At 38.4% G+C, this 13,291-nt stretch overlaps 1 protein-coding gene across 4 annotated transcripts in view; it reads right to left on the minus strand.

Moving 5' to 3' along the window:
• Window positions 1-8,955: 8,955 nt before the first annotated feature.
• LOC149067825 (uncharacterized) overlaps window positions 8,956-13,291 on the minus strand; it is a 69,302-nt gene continuing 64,966 nt past the window's right edge. For all 4 annotated transcript variants that reach the window (XM_089252306.1, XM_089252308.1, XM_089252309.1 and 1 more), the window contains exon 22: window positions 8,956-9,171. In XM_089252306.1, coding sequence (XP_089108432.1) covers window positions 9,062-9,171 — 110 coding nt within the window. In that variant the 3' untranslated portion in view covers window positions 8,956-9,061. The remainder of the gene's footprint in view (window positions 9,172-13,291) is intronic.

Consider the following 13,291-nt stretch of genomic DNA (forward strand, 5'->3'; position numbering starts at 1 on the left):
CAGGCCTGGCAAAAGTTTACCACGGGAATCAATTCATATACTTCATCTAAAGTCATTTGGGACCGGATCCGAAAAATCAATGGTCATTATCAGTCTCATCCACTTACCATTTTAAATACCAATGGAACTATCATCAGCGATGTGAGGGATATGGATTGGATTGGATTTTCAATTTATTGGCGCAAGGACCAATTTAGTCAAACTGCGCCAAAGCAAGACATAAAAATGAGAAAAATGTCATTCTGTCATGTCAAAAAACTAAAACATATAAAACGGAACATGAAACGTAAAACAATGACATAAATTGTAAAAACTATAATTTGTCGTATAAACCAATGGCTTTGATGAATTTAAAAATGCGAGATGCATCGCTGTGGTCATTTAAAATGTCATGAAGTGAAAGATGACTTTGACCAAAAGCGGTCGTAAAATGATGACGATGATGTGAACAAGTAAAAGCATGAGCAATGGTTAATGGACTTTGACAATGTGGGCACTGTGGCTGACTCTCTCGTAATAACAAATATGATTGTGTGAGGCGACTGTGTCCTATGCGCAACCGGGCAAGCAGAACTTCCTCCTTTCGGTTAGTCCTGCAGCTCGAACGCCAGTGGCCAAGTGTGGGCTTGATGGCATAAAGTTTATTATTAACTTGATTGTTCCAATGATCCTGCCAGTGGCGATGCATCACTTCCCGGAGGATTGAGAAGTGGTCACTGGCAGGTACCAAAAGGCTATTGTCAATGTTAGTTGTTGTTCGAGCTGCGTTGTCTGCTTTTTCGTTGCCCGGTATTCCTACATGACTTGGTACCCAGTAAAATTTTACTGTGGTACCGTGATGAATGAGGTGATGCAGTTCATGAATAAATGGATGAATGTGAAAAGTAAAAGAACACAATGCTTGCAATGAGCTAAGAGAGTCGCTATAAATGATGCATCGTCGGTGGCGTTTGCGTCGTATATGACGTAGAGCCTGAAGGATTCGTACAGCTCTGCCGAGTAAATAGAAAATATGTCGGGAAGTTTGAAAGATGTCTCCTCACAGCAGATGTAGGCACAACCGACATGCCCAGGGCTCTTAGAGCCGTCGGTATATATGGGAAAGTACCTGTTGTACCTACCCCTGTGCCTAAAGAATATCTGTCGATATATAACATCTGCTGTGGTGGCTCTAGGGTATAATGATAATGAAAGAGAGACATCTGGCAGAGACTGCTCCCATGGTGCCAGTTGCCAAGCAACTGGGGCCACACGACTGATGTCTAATTCTAGTTCTTCCACAAGTGCCCTCATACGAAGACCGTACGATGGAACACATGAAGGTCGAGCAGCAAAAAGTCTATGAAATGACGGATTGAAAATGACACGATGAAGTGGATGACCTGGTAAAGACTTCATTTTGATATGATATTTCAAAGAAAGTTGTTGGCGTCTTGATGTCAGTGATGGCTCGTTGCATTCGACATACAGGCTCTCCATTGGAGACGTCCGGAAAGCTCCAGAACAAATCCGCAGGGCGAGATGGTGGACTGGGTCGAGCACACTCAGATAGCTCCGAGGTGCCGACCCGTATACAATGGAGCCGTAGTCGAGCTTCGATCTTATTAAAGCTTTGTATAAGTGGAGGAGCGACTTACGGTCAGCTCCCCACGATGTAGAAGAGATGACCTTCAAGAGGTTCATCGTCTTCATGCAACGAGCTCTTAATTGCGCAATTTGAGGTTTAAATGTAAGTTTCTTGTCAAATGTGATGCCGAGGAATTTTGTATTCTCTACAATAGGTATTTGACTATTATTTAAAAATAATTGTGGGTCATCATGAAGCTCACGACGCCGGCAAAAATGCACAGCGACGGTTTTGTCTGCGGAGAAAGAGAAGCCGTTATTATGAGCCCACTTGCTGATCTTGTTGAGTGCGGTTTGTAATTGTCTCTCGACTGACCTCATATTCACTGATTGATATGATATGAACAGATCATCCACGTATAGTGCGCCAGTGACTGACAACGGGAGTTGGTTCAACACCCCGTTGAGTCTTAAAATAAAAAGTGTTACACTTAAAATGCTACCTTGAGGTACACCTTGTTCTTGAATTTGGGGAGCTGATAACGTGCTTCCGATCCGTACCTGAAAGATGCGGCGAGCAAGAAAGTTCTTAATGAAAATGGGCAAGTTGTCCCGGAAGCCGCTATTATAGAGGTCGGAAAGAATTCCGTGCCTCCAAGTACGGTCGTAGGCCTTTTCTATGTCGAAAAATATGGCTAGCATATGCTCCCTCTTCACAAATGCTTGTCTTATTGATGTCTCAAGGCGTAACATATTGCATGTTGTGGACCTGAACCGTCTAAAGCCGCTTTGATGTTTCGATAAAATATTGTTAACCTCAAGGTAGTGCATAAGGCGATAGTTGACCATGCGTTCCATGAGCTTACACAAACAACTGGTCAAAGCAATAGGTCTGTAACTGTTAGGTTGCTGAGGATTTTTGCCAGGCTTCGGGAATGCAAGAACAATGGCTGCTCGCCAGGTGTCAGGAAATGAATGGCTGACCCAGATCCGATTGAATAAAATAAGTAAATGTGACAGTGATTCTGGTGATAGATGCCGAATCATGGAATAATGAATAGCATCGGGCCCTACAGCTGAGTCAGGACTTCGCTGCAAGGCCGCCGTCAGTTCACGAAGGGTGAACAATGAATTGTACCCCTCCGGTGTAAAAGGCCGGAAGGTGTACGATGTACGTTCGGCTGATGATTTAATGGGATGAAACGATGGGGGATAGTCCGCATCACTGGAGACAGCGGCGATGGTATCCGCAATATCCCTCACATCGCTGATGATAGTTCCATTGGTATTTAAAATGGTAAGTGGATGAGACTGATAATGACCATTGATTTTTCGGATCCGGTCCCAAATGACTTTAGATGAAGTATATGAATTGATTCCCGTGGTAAACTTTTGCCAGGACTCGCGTTGAGCCTGGCGCCTGGTTCTTCTCGCTATCGCCTTTGCTTTTAAAAACGCCAACTTGTTGTCATGGGTAGGATACCGCCGGAACCTACTCCATGTTTTCTTTTGTGCTTTAATAGTAAGATTACATTCGTGGTTCCACCAAGGTTTAGGAAATTTAGGAAGTTTCGAGGAGACTTTGGGTATTGATTCATTTGCTGCAGAGATGATACAACTGGTCACAAGGTCGACACAATGGTCGACGTCGGGTTGCGAAACCATATCCTCCGTGATTTCTGCCTTGACCGTGAAGTCTGCCCATCGGGCGGCCACAAGCTTCCACCGAGGAGGACTCTCAGGTATGCTATGGCTTCGATCAAGGCACTTAACCACTAGAGGGAAATGATTGCTCCCGTGGAGGTCCGGATCAACCGACCATGACCAGTTGGGCAAGAGTGAAGGTGAGCGTAACGATAAATCTATTGCAGTGAAACTATTGTTTGGGGTATGGAAATGAGTGAAACTGCGATCATTCATGATGGCGAGATCCATATTGTCTAACAGCCGTTCTACCATTTCCCCACGAGGGGTGTTGCTGTTAGAACCCCATATCATGTTATGAGCATTGAAGTCTCCAAGAAGAAAAAATGGTGGAGGTAATTGATCAATCAGATCTTCTAGATCTCTCTGTAAGATGGTGTCATTTGGTGGCAAATAAATGGAACAGATGGTAATTCTTAGGCCTGTAGAGATTTCCACCGCGATGGCTTGCAGGTTCGTGCGCAGCGTTGGAACGCGCGACGACACGTGATGTGGAACCAGCAGAGCAACACCGCGGCAAGCTCTACTCCCGTCATCGTAATCGATACGGAACAGGGAATGTCGCCTGATGTTCCATGTCTCCGAGGGTTTTGTAAAAGTTTCCTGGAGTGCCACGCAAACAGGATGATATCGATTGATCAAATCCTTGAGATCTTCGTAATTGTATCTAAGACCACGAATGTTCCATTGAATTATGTTGGCCATAAATTTCAATTTCAAATAGAAGTAGACGGTTCAAGGTCCTTAAATTTATTCCGGTCAATCTTGCGGCGGGTAGTACCGGATTCTGTAGTATTGTCAAGATCCATGTCACCAATCGACGTGTCATCGATAAGTGACAAATTTTTAACGGTGGGATGTGTCAAAGCTCTCTGTATGGCTTTTTTGGAATACCCCGTCTTGAAAGGTTTCTTTTTTTTTTTATTTCCAGAACTAATTTTCGGTTTGGTACCAGTAGATATTTTGAATGTGTTCGCTCTGTTGCTTTTCCCGCTTCTTCTTCGGAGGTAGTGGACTCCCTCCGGAATCCAGCGGAGCAACAGCAGCCACAACTATTGCATGGTTGATTGGATGAAGTTTGAGTGGATGTGTTAGCAATTGGTTCGGTCTGAGTTGTAATAGAAACTTTCTTACACTGTTAATCTTGTTAGTAGTCGGTGATTGTGAAGTCGTATTGGCGTATGATTTACCAACTATTGGAGCTTGGTTAGATGTTATGCGACGACGTGCTTCGATATACGAGATGTTATTAAGGACCTTGATCTTCTGGATCTCTTTTTCTTCATTCCATTTCGGACACTTTCTGCACATTGTTGTAGTTTATGGGATTTCCGTCTTGAATTAGTCATTTTTGTGAATATTAAAAAAAAAATTATCTTGAATATTGTCTTATTTTCAGCAGTAGACAAAAATAAACTATAATTCATTACTTAGGCTTTGAAGAATACTAAAGGTATGTATTTTATTTCTCTTTGTTGTTTTTACATGTTACGTTGGTCACAAAAATTATGTTTTTTGTTTCTGAGTCGATCAATTTTATGAATAGAAATTTTCGTTTTCATTTTCTCTTTTTCTAAGCTCTGGTCTACTGAAATAATATTTAAAAAACATTTTAGTAAAATTATTCCGATTTCTAAAGCTGTGACTAACGAACAATATTTGTGTGACCAACGTAACTGAATAAAGTTTTACTTTTATGAATTTCTATGTTCACATTATTTTTCATTTATTTAAAATTTTATCTTTTAAGTTATAATATGATGCACAGCTGAGAAAATTATTTTTTTGCTTTTTTTAAGGAAAAAAATGGCGCCAACAAGTGCTAAAATAAGAAAAAGGAAAAGTTGTGCTAACCAAACCACAGAGCAAAAAGATGAAGAAAGAGAAAGGGCTAGAGTTGATATGAAGTTAATGCGACTAAAGAGAAAAAACAATGCAAAATGGATAGAGAAAGAACGCCATGCATCGAAATTGAGAATGCAAAAAATGCGTCAAAAAAGAAAGTTAGAGTTATCTTTACAGATACCCAAAGAAAATCCTTTCAGAAGTCCTCAGAGCTTTGGAAAAGCTCTCCAAAAAACCAAAAGTACACTACCCCATAGTCCAAGAAAAAAAGTTGCACTTGTTAAAAAAATGGCTACTGATTTAGGGATTCCAATTTCTGGTAAGAATATAATAGAAAATGGTAAGAAAGGAATATCAGCTGAAATTAAAAGTAGGGTTGAAGAATTTTATCGTAGAGATGATATTTCTCGTCAGCTTCTGGGAAAAAAAGATATAAAATCAGTTAGAGACCCCGTAACTAAGGATAAAAGGATGTTGGCAAGACGTCTTCTAATGTTCAATTTGAAGGAGGTGTATGAATTATTCAAAGCTGAAAATCCTGATGCTTCAATAGGTTTTTCTAAATTTTGTCAATTCAGACCAGTGGAAGTAAATACCGTCAGTTCTAAAGATCAAGAAGTTTGTTGTTGCCCTTATTGGTGAAAACATATCTTTTCTAATACATTCATGTGCATGGGGAAATTCCACTATTAAATCTGTGAATGATCTTTTGGCTATGATCGTATGTGATATGAAGTCTGCTGATTGCATGAAAGCAGAATGTGTAACATGTTCACCACAGTTTTTTGAGGCAATTTCTAACTCTGTGGAAGTTAAACCTGAAGGTGTGTGTGTGCAGCAGTGGAATGGACGTAAGTTAGAAGAAAAAAAATTCACCCCTAGTTTGTTTACTTCAGAGTTAGCAAAACAGACTATGAAAATTGCAGAACATGTCTACAACATAACTCGTCAAGCAGTGGAGCTGAGGAAGCAGAAAGATAATTTGCTGCCAAATGAGATCCTACTCCAAACAGATTTTGCTCAAAACTATCAAATAAAACACCAAAATGAAGTGATGGCAGCTCACTGGAAAAGTGACAAGGACCCAACTGTAACCATATATACTGCTGTAATATATTACAGAAAACAACTAGATGATGATTTAGAAAAAAAGTCATATGCAATTATATCCGACACAAAAAAACATACATCCTATGAAGTTAAGATTTTTAATGAATATTTGATAGCGGATTTTCAAAAAAACACCAATGTTTCAGTAAGAAAGGCTACAATTTGGAGCGATGGTGCTGCTGCACATTTCAAGAATCGTTACTCAATGGCTGCAATGTGTGTTCGAATTTAATTTCAGAGTGGAACTTTTGTGCATCTTACCATGGAAAAGGTCCTCATGATGGCATTGGGGCAGTCCTGAAGCGCCATGTTTGGAAAAAGGTCTTGCAAGGTAAAACTCACATAGCTGATGCAAGTGAATTCTTCAAAGAAGTGGACCAAAGTAGCCTGAACATCAAATGCATATATGTATATATCCACAGATGTCATTGATGATAAGATGGCAGAAATGGAAAAACTGTTTAGGGGTACGAATCCACTAAATGGAATTAAATCTGCCCATTCGGTATGTAAAGTTGCCAACATGCGTGTAAACATGTACACAAACACTGGAGACCTAATTCCATTCGCAGAAAACATCAATTTATAAGCAATACTTTGCAAATAAAAAGAATTTGGCTTCCATTTACTCCGCTTACATGTGTTTTTTATATTACAATTTCGCAAGTTACGTTGGTCACACGCACTTGTGCACAAATAATTTTAAAAAAAAAGTTATTTAATTTGATGCTTTGGCAGGTATATTAAATTAAACTCAACACTTGAAAGCTATAATGTTAAGAAATTGGGGACTTGAAAACATGTAGATTCAGAGGAATTGCTAAAAGAAATGAAGTATTTTTTTAAGGGGGTATAAAAGCTGTTACATTGGTCACAGCCACTATTTATGAAAAAAAATTAATAGATTGAGTAAAAATTATGCATTCAACAATTTTTATACCATTCCCTGTGGTGGTGCACAAGTTTTATAACTTTTAAAACTACCTTTTTATAAAATTCCATTATTTACAAGCAAAAAACAGAGCTCATTTCGGCTGTGAATGTTACGTTGGTCACGTGGAATGACCCTTTTATCAACTAACCAACTATAATTTTTTGTGATGAATAAACGACAACAGCAGCATAAAATTTAGTGCTACATCATGCCAATATTGCCTCTTTAGGAAAAGGTAAAAATGTCTATGTTTATCTTAATTTCCAGGCATAGGATCAGGTCGAACGTGGTAAACTCTTGAAGCGTTTACATGCAATTGGGATCAATTTGTTAAATTGTATAGTAAAATTTTTAATTTTCTTACTAGTGACTTGTGTTGTAGCAATGTTTGCAACAAAATAAAAATTAGTGAGTGTTTTCTAAGATCACTAAATTGAAAAATACAAGTAATAAAAAAAAATCAGATAAACTAATTAAGATCTTGAATTATCTGCCTCATTCACCTTAAAACTTTATATAAAACAGAAATTTGGTTAAAGAAGTTTTAATACCTACATTATTATGCACATAATTGGAGGGCTGTCCCAGTTTATAAAATTACATTAAATATGACCTTGCTTCTGAAAAAACATCAGTGAAAAAACAAGATTTTAAGACCCCAAAGCAGAATGTTTTACATTGGTCTGCAACGAGCTCTTGGCTGACTGGAAATGTTCTGGGGTAAAAAAAAAATCCCCGTAATAGTTTTAGTATTTATTCACCTTTTTTTAATTTTGCAATACATGCTTTAATATCAGATTGCTGTATTTTGGTTATATTCAGCATCCATATTTTTTTACTGGCATCTTTTTTCAGTCCCTTGCTTGTTGCGGCCTTTATGTGTATATTTCTAATTTTCTTAAAATTCTTCCAGATTGTTCTATAGAAGCACTGATTGCCGCTGTGGTGGTTGAGTGGTCATAGTTACAGACTTGCATTACAAGGACTGGGTTCGAAACCCATTGTCACCCCAGTGGTGGTCGGCTGAAGTTGGTTTTCTTTAGACCAAACTGAGGTACAACCGTGAGCCGATCTCCCCATTAAACAACTAACTTCACGACAGGTCCACAACATGTACATGTACATTCCAACACGTCCCAGTTTGTTAAAATTTCTGCAGAGGAATGTAGACGAGGTGCAAGTGTGGTTCAGTAGTAGTAACACTGATTATTCTGCGACATATGTCACAGATTTTAGCATATTCTTCTTTGGGGCTTGAAGATGAAATAAAATTGGGGTAGGATGTGTCATGGACACGGCTGCTAGTTCTGACGTTTAATGTTTTTTGTCTTGAATTGCTTGTTAGGTACTGACGTATCATTATCATCAGCTTTGTCTCTGGAATAGCTCACAAACTATACCAATGCTATATCTGTTTTCGTTGTAAACTGCTTGAGATATAGTGAAAAAAGATTTGTTACGAATTAGGGCAGTGGGCCTGGCGCCCAGACAATAAGAGATATTGAAACCGAAATAATATAATTGGATGCAACTTTGCCATGTGCATCTGACGATACATTGCTTCAGACGAGAGTTGCATGCTTTCTAAGATATAGCAGAAAACAATTTCTTACCAATCAGGGCCACATGCCTTGTGACCAGACAGTAAGAGATATTGAAACCGAAGTAATATCATTGGATGCACCTGGCAATGCCATTGTTTTTGACTTGAGTTGGGAACTTCTTGAGATTCGAGTGTTTGAAGAATTTTGTCAGTGATTTAAAAGTTGTACCCCCCAAAAAAATCAGGAAAGGAATATGATAGAGAGCATCAAACTATGTGCTATAATGAAACAATGTACACAGCTAATACAATTATGAAAAAAATGTAGCAACGTCAACAATGTTCTTTTCCTCTGCACATCAAAACATGAAATATCGCTGTGCTAATGCTATCTGTTTTGCCGGATCGCACCATAAATGTTGCCATTCTTCTTTTTCTTTGATGAAAACCTGAAATGTTTCTGGATCAACTGTAATGAAAATTTTAAACAAATATAAATTTCAGTAACAATGCTATACCAATGATTGGATTAGCGCAACAACCAATTAAGTCAAACTACACTAAAACAAAGGACCAATTAAAAATAAGATAAAATTCGTTCTCGCCATGTCAGGAAAGTAAAAGTATGTATGATAAAAAAAAAAAAACAATGATGCTTGAAACATAAAACAATAATTTGGATTTATTGGCGCAAGGACCAATTTGGTCAAACTGCACCAAAATAAAACAATAATTTTGATCATAAGAAACTCTATGATTAAACTAATGAGTTTGTTAAATTTAAAAATGTGAGATGCCTCGCAATGATCATTTGAAATATCCCGAAAGATGACTATGACCAAAAGCAGTAGTAAAATTATGCAAATGATGTAACCAAGTAAAAGCATGAGCTATGGTCAATGAACATTGACAATGTGGGCAGTCGGGTTGACTCTCTTGTAATAGAAGGCATGATTGTGTAATGCGACTGTGCCTGTCAAATGTGGAATGATTGCCACCACCATTGACGCACTTGAATGGTGAATTAGTGCAGTTGTCCGAAATGTGGTCCTTCTCACCGCATTTTGCGCAGGTGGGTTGACTTCGGCACGCCGTTCGTGAGTGACAGAATTTCTGGCAGTTGAAGCATCTAACAGGGTTAGGAATATATGCGCGGATTTTGAGGCTATAATAGCCTATCTTAATATCTTTCGGCAATGTTGGTGATGAGAATGTCAGGATTATGTTACGTGATGGAGCTGGATTGCCATCTTTGCGGCTCATGATATGCTTGGCAGATGTTACGCCTTGAGACGCCAGCTCTTCTGTTAGTAGTTCTTCATCCACAGGGGCGTAGCCAGAAATTTCGTTCGGGAGGGGACCACTTTCATTTCGGGGGGGGGGGGGGGGACCAAAGTGACAGAACAATGGATTTGGCCATCTTTTTCCCTTTTTTCGGTCATTTTCTCACATTTCGGGGGGGGGGGACCAGACCCCCAAGTCCCCCCCCCCCCCCCCCCCCCCGGCTACGCCCTTGTTCATCCATGTTAATCAAGTTAGTATCTGAAATGACACCACGTGAATAGTTCAACGTGGGATGAATTTTTACTGTTATGGGAATATTCCCAAGAGATGTGAGCTTTTGAATGAGTTCGGATTGTTTGGGTGTGTTAGTTTCAATTAGAAGGTCTCCTGAACGAAGAGCCTTCACTGATTTTAATGTGCCTATTGCGCCATAGAGAGCTTTGTCTATTAAGAATGGTGATACTTTGGCCAGCTGTTTATCAGTATCAGAAGAACGCAAGAAGAAAAATGAGACAATAGATCAGGTTCAGTGACAATTGTTTCACTCATGGCAGTTCGTTGACATTTTGGTGCATTTTTTCCATTTTGGAGATAATTTGTTCCAACCAACCATGCCCACCATGGAGCCCTACGAGGGGACGCACACACGTATCCAGGGTTGGGTTTTTGACATGACAAGCATCAAAAACTGGTTTAAACCTGTCAAAAACTGGTTTAAACCGTCAGAAACTGTCGTAAACCGTCCAAAATGAATGCGTTTTGAACACAATGGGTATATAACATGATGAAAAACTTACTTTTTGTCATATTCCAATGTTTTATTTTTAAACATTAATTTATTACAATAATTAAAAAATATTAATTATAATTTGCAATTTCGAATTTTTCAACATAAAAGTCTAGAACATATAAATATAATTTTATGGTTTATTTATCTAAGCTACTCATTACCTGTGTTCAATTTGCTAAGTGAAATAGAGCTGCTTATTCAAAATAAGTATCATAGGGCATCAGGGTTAGGTTTTTGACCCCAGAAACTAACTCTGTATTAAAACAGTCAAAAACTTATTGTTAATGTTGTCAAATAGTTTTTGTTAACTTGATAGATTTGTTAAATAACAAAACACTTCCTTTTATTTAGATTCTGATATTCAGAATGATAATTACTGATGAAAAATATCTATTTTGATATTTTAAATTTTATGATCCGCCCAAAATTTTATTCCATATAAAAATTCTCACGCAGCATCTGTTATAATGCACTAATTAAACTCTTTTATTTTCACCTGAAAATTTCTTAGATCAGGGTGTATAAATTCACAGAGCTTTAAAGAGTATTTTCAACCAAAGCAGAGCTGACAAGACTTGTTACCCAAAGCATTTGTTTTGCACGTTTGAATACAGCTTCAATTGGAAAACCATTGCATTATAAATGCTAGTAAATGTACCATATCATAGTGCAAAAGTAAGAATAAACCAAGTTTGACATATACAAGCTAGCATTGCCAAATTAAATGACATTTTAGTCCTACAATTTAGTATCTTGATCGCTAGATATATTTCAATGTTATGCGCAATAAGAGTATCGTTTTAAGTATCAGTGGCTATCTAGATAATTTAATAACAGAAATCAACATTACATACATGATGTAATAAACTTTTTTAAACACTTATCTGTTGTAAAAAGAGTACAGCAGACGGTTTATATCAATGCAGACATATATAAGCAGTTGAAGAAATTTTGGAAGATTAAGAGTCATCTTGAATCAAACAATGTCAAATCGTTCCATAGTTTTCCCTTCAATGTTCATGTTCCCTTGCATGTTCATATTCAAATTTTATAAGAAAAAAAGCATATATATTGTCCAAAATAATTCTGTCGAAAGTAGAAAATTATTTTAGAATCATATTATTTATTCTTTGTATAACATAGTCACTTTAAACATTACATGCAATTAACGTGTGCATTTCCAATGGGAATTTTTATATCGAAAAGCAATATTTGAGGTTTTTGACACAGAGTTTTTGACGTGACAGTTTAAACTGTCAAAAACCTCCCAACCCTGCATGTAACCAATGAAGGTAAGTAGCAACGCCAGGTTAGGTAAGAGCTATACACCGCCAAAGCAGGCGAGCAGATGCATTAAAGATGTGAGATGCATCGCAACAGTAATTTAAAATGTTATTGAGGCATTTGAAATAGACACAGGTTCAATTGTATATCATCTTGTGTAACATGACGTCCTCCGGGTCATGTTTCCTTAATTTATGTCAAGGGGATGACTTACCTTTTGATTCCTTAATCTGTTGGTGTCTCCTGGGAGAGATATCATCTAGTCTCGTTGGAGGTTGTTTTGTTCTAAATTTTATGTTAACTTAAGTATTTCGTTTGCCGGCGGATGGCCGTGGACCTCCGTTAGTAAACTTTTTCGGTTGTCATTGGTCGTGTTGGGTGAACCTGGCCAGTTCACCTGACATGTTGCCAAACGATAAATTATTGTTACACTAATATTCTGAAACTATATGTAAATTATGTCGAAGTGTACGTTGTGACGTAATAGTTTTTTTGTTGTGACGAAGTGTTTCCATGGTCCAAGTGCACCAAGAATATTTGTTTCATGATTAGTATAAATACGGATTGTGTTTGCCGAACGGACACATTCCTTTTCACCTCACTTGTTCTACGAGTCCAGTTCTCCGATGTTGTAGCACAGTGGTGCTAGTTTTTCACTAATCAGATTAAATGTAACGAAACTTCATCTAGCCTTAGGCTCGGAAAAGTATCCTGTGATGTTTTTTTTCTAAATTTGCATTTATGTCTCGGCAGGTCCCAATCTCTTTAATAGTAGCTTCACATATATGAGTGGTGACTTAGCTCATTTAATGCTAGCTAGGCGATGACGGAAAGGTCTCTACACCTAGAGTTTCTGGTCCTAGTCTAGGTGGTGTCGCCAACCACGTACAATGGATGGGTCGACTATGGCTGTTCTCAACATCTGCCTCATTGCAGCCTGATTTCCAACCACCTGCAATCTAACAACCCCTTGGCACTCTCTGCGCTGACGTTCGATCGTTTCACCTATGGACTTGCGTCACTTGTACGACCAGATTCTTTTCTTGGTTCCGATGTTGTGTTCTTGACAGTGCCTCTTGAGATTTGATGATATGGTTTCCTACACACCTCGACCACCTCTGGGCTAATGTGAATCAGCCTCCTTCGGGTCTACTACTCAGAGGACGACCACTTCAAAACTGGACTTTGGAAGTCATGTGGAAACGGTGACTTTCCTCTAGTCATATGCTGA

This window comes from Pholcus phalangioides, unplaced genomic scaffold (genome assembly GCF_987345545.1).
Source record: "Pholcus phalangioides strain wild (caught in Gottingen) unplaced genomic scaffold, Ppha-v1.0 ptg000028l_1, whole genome shotgun sequence".
NCBI lineage: Eukaryota > Metazoa > Arthropoda > Arachnida > Araneae > Pholcidae > Pholcus > Pholcus phalangioides.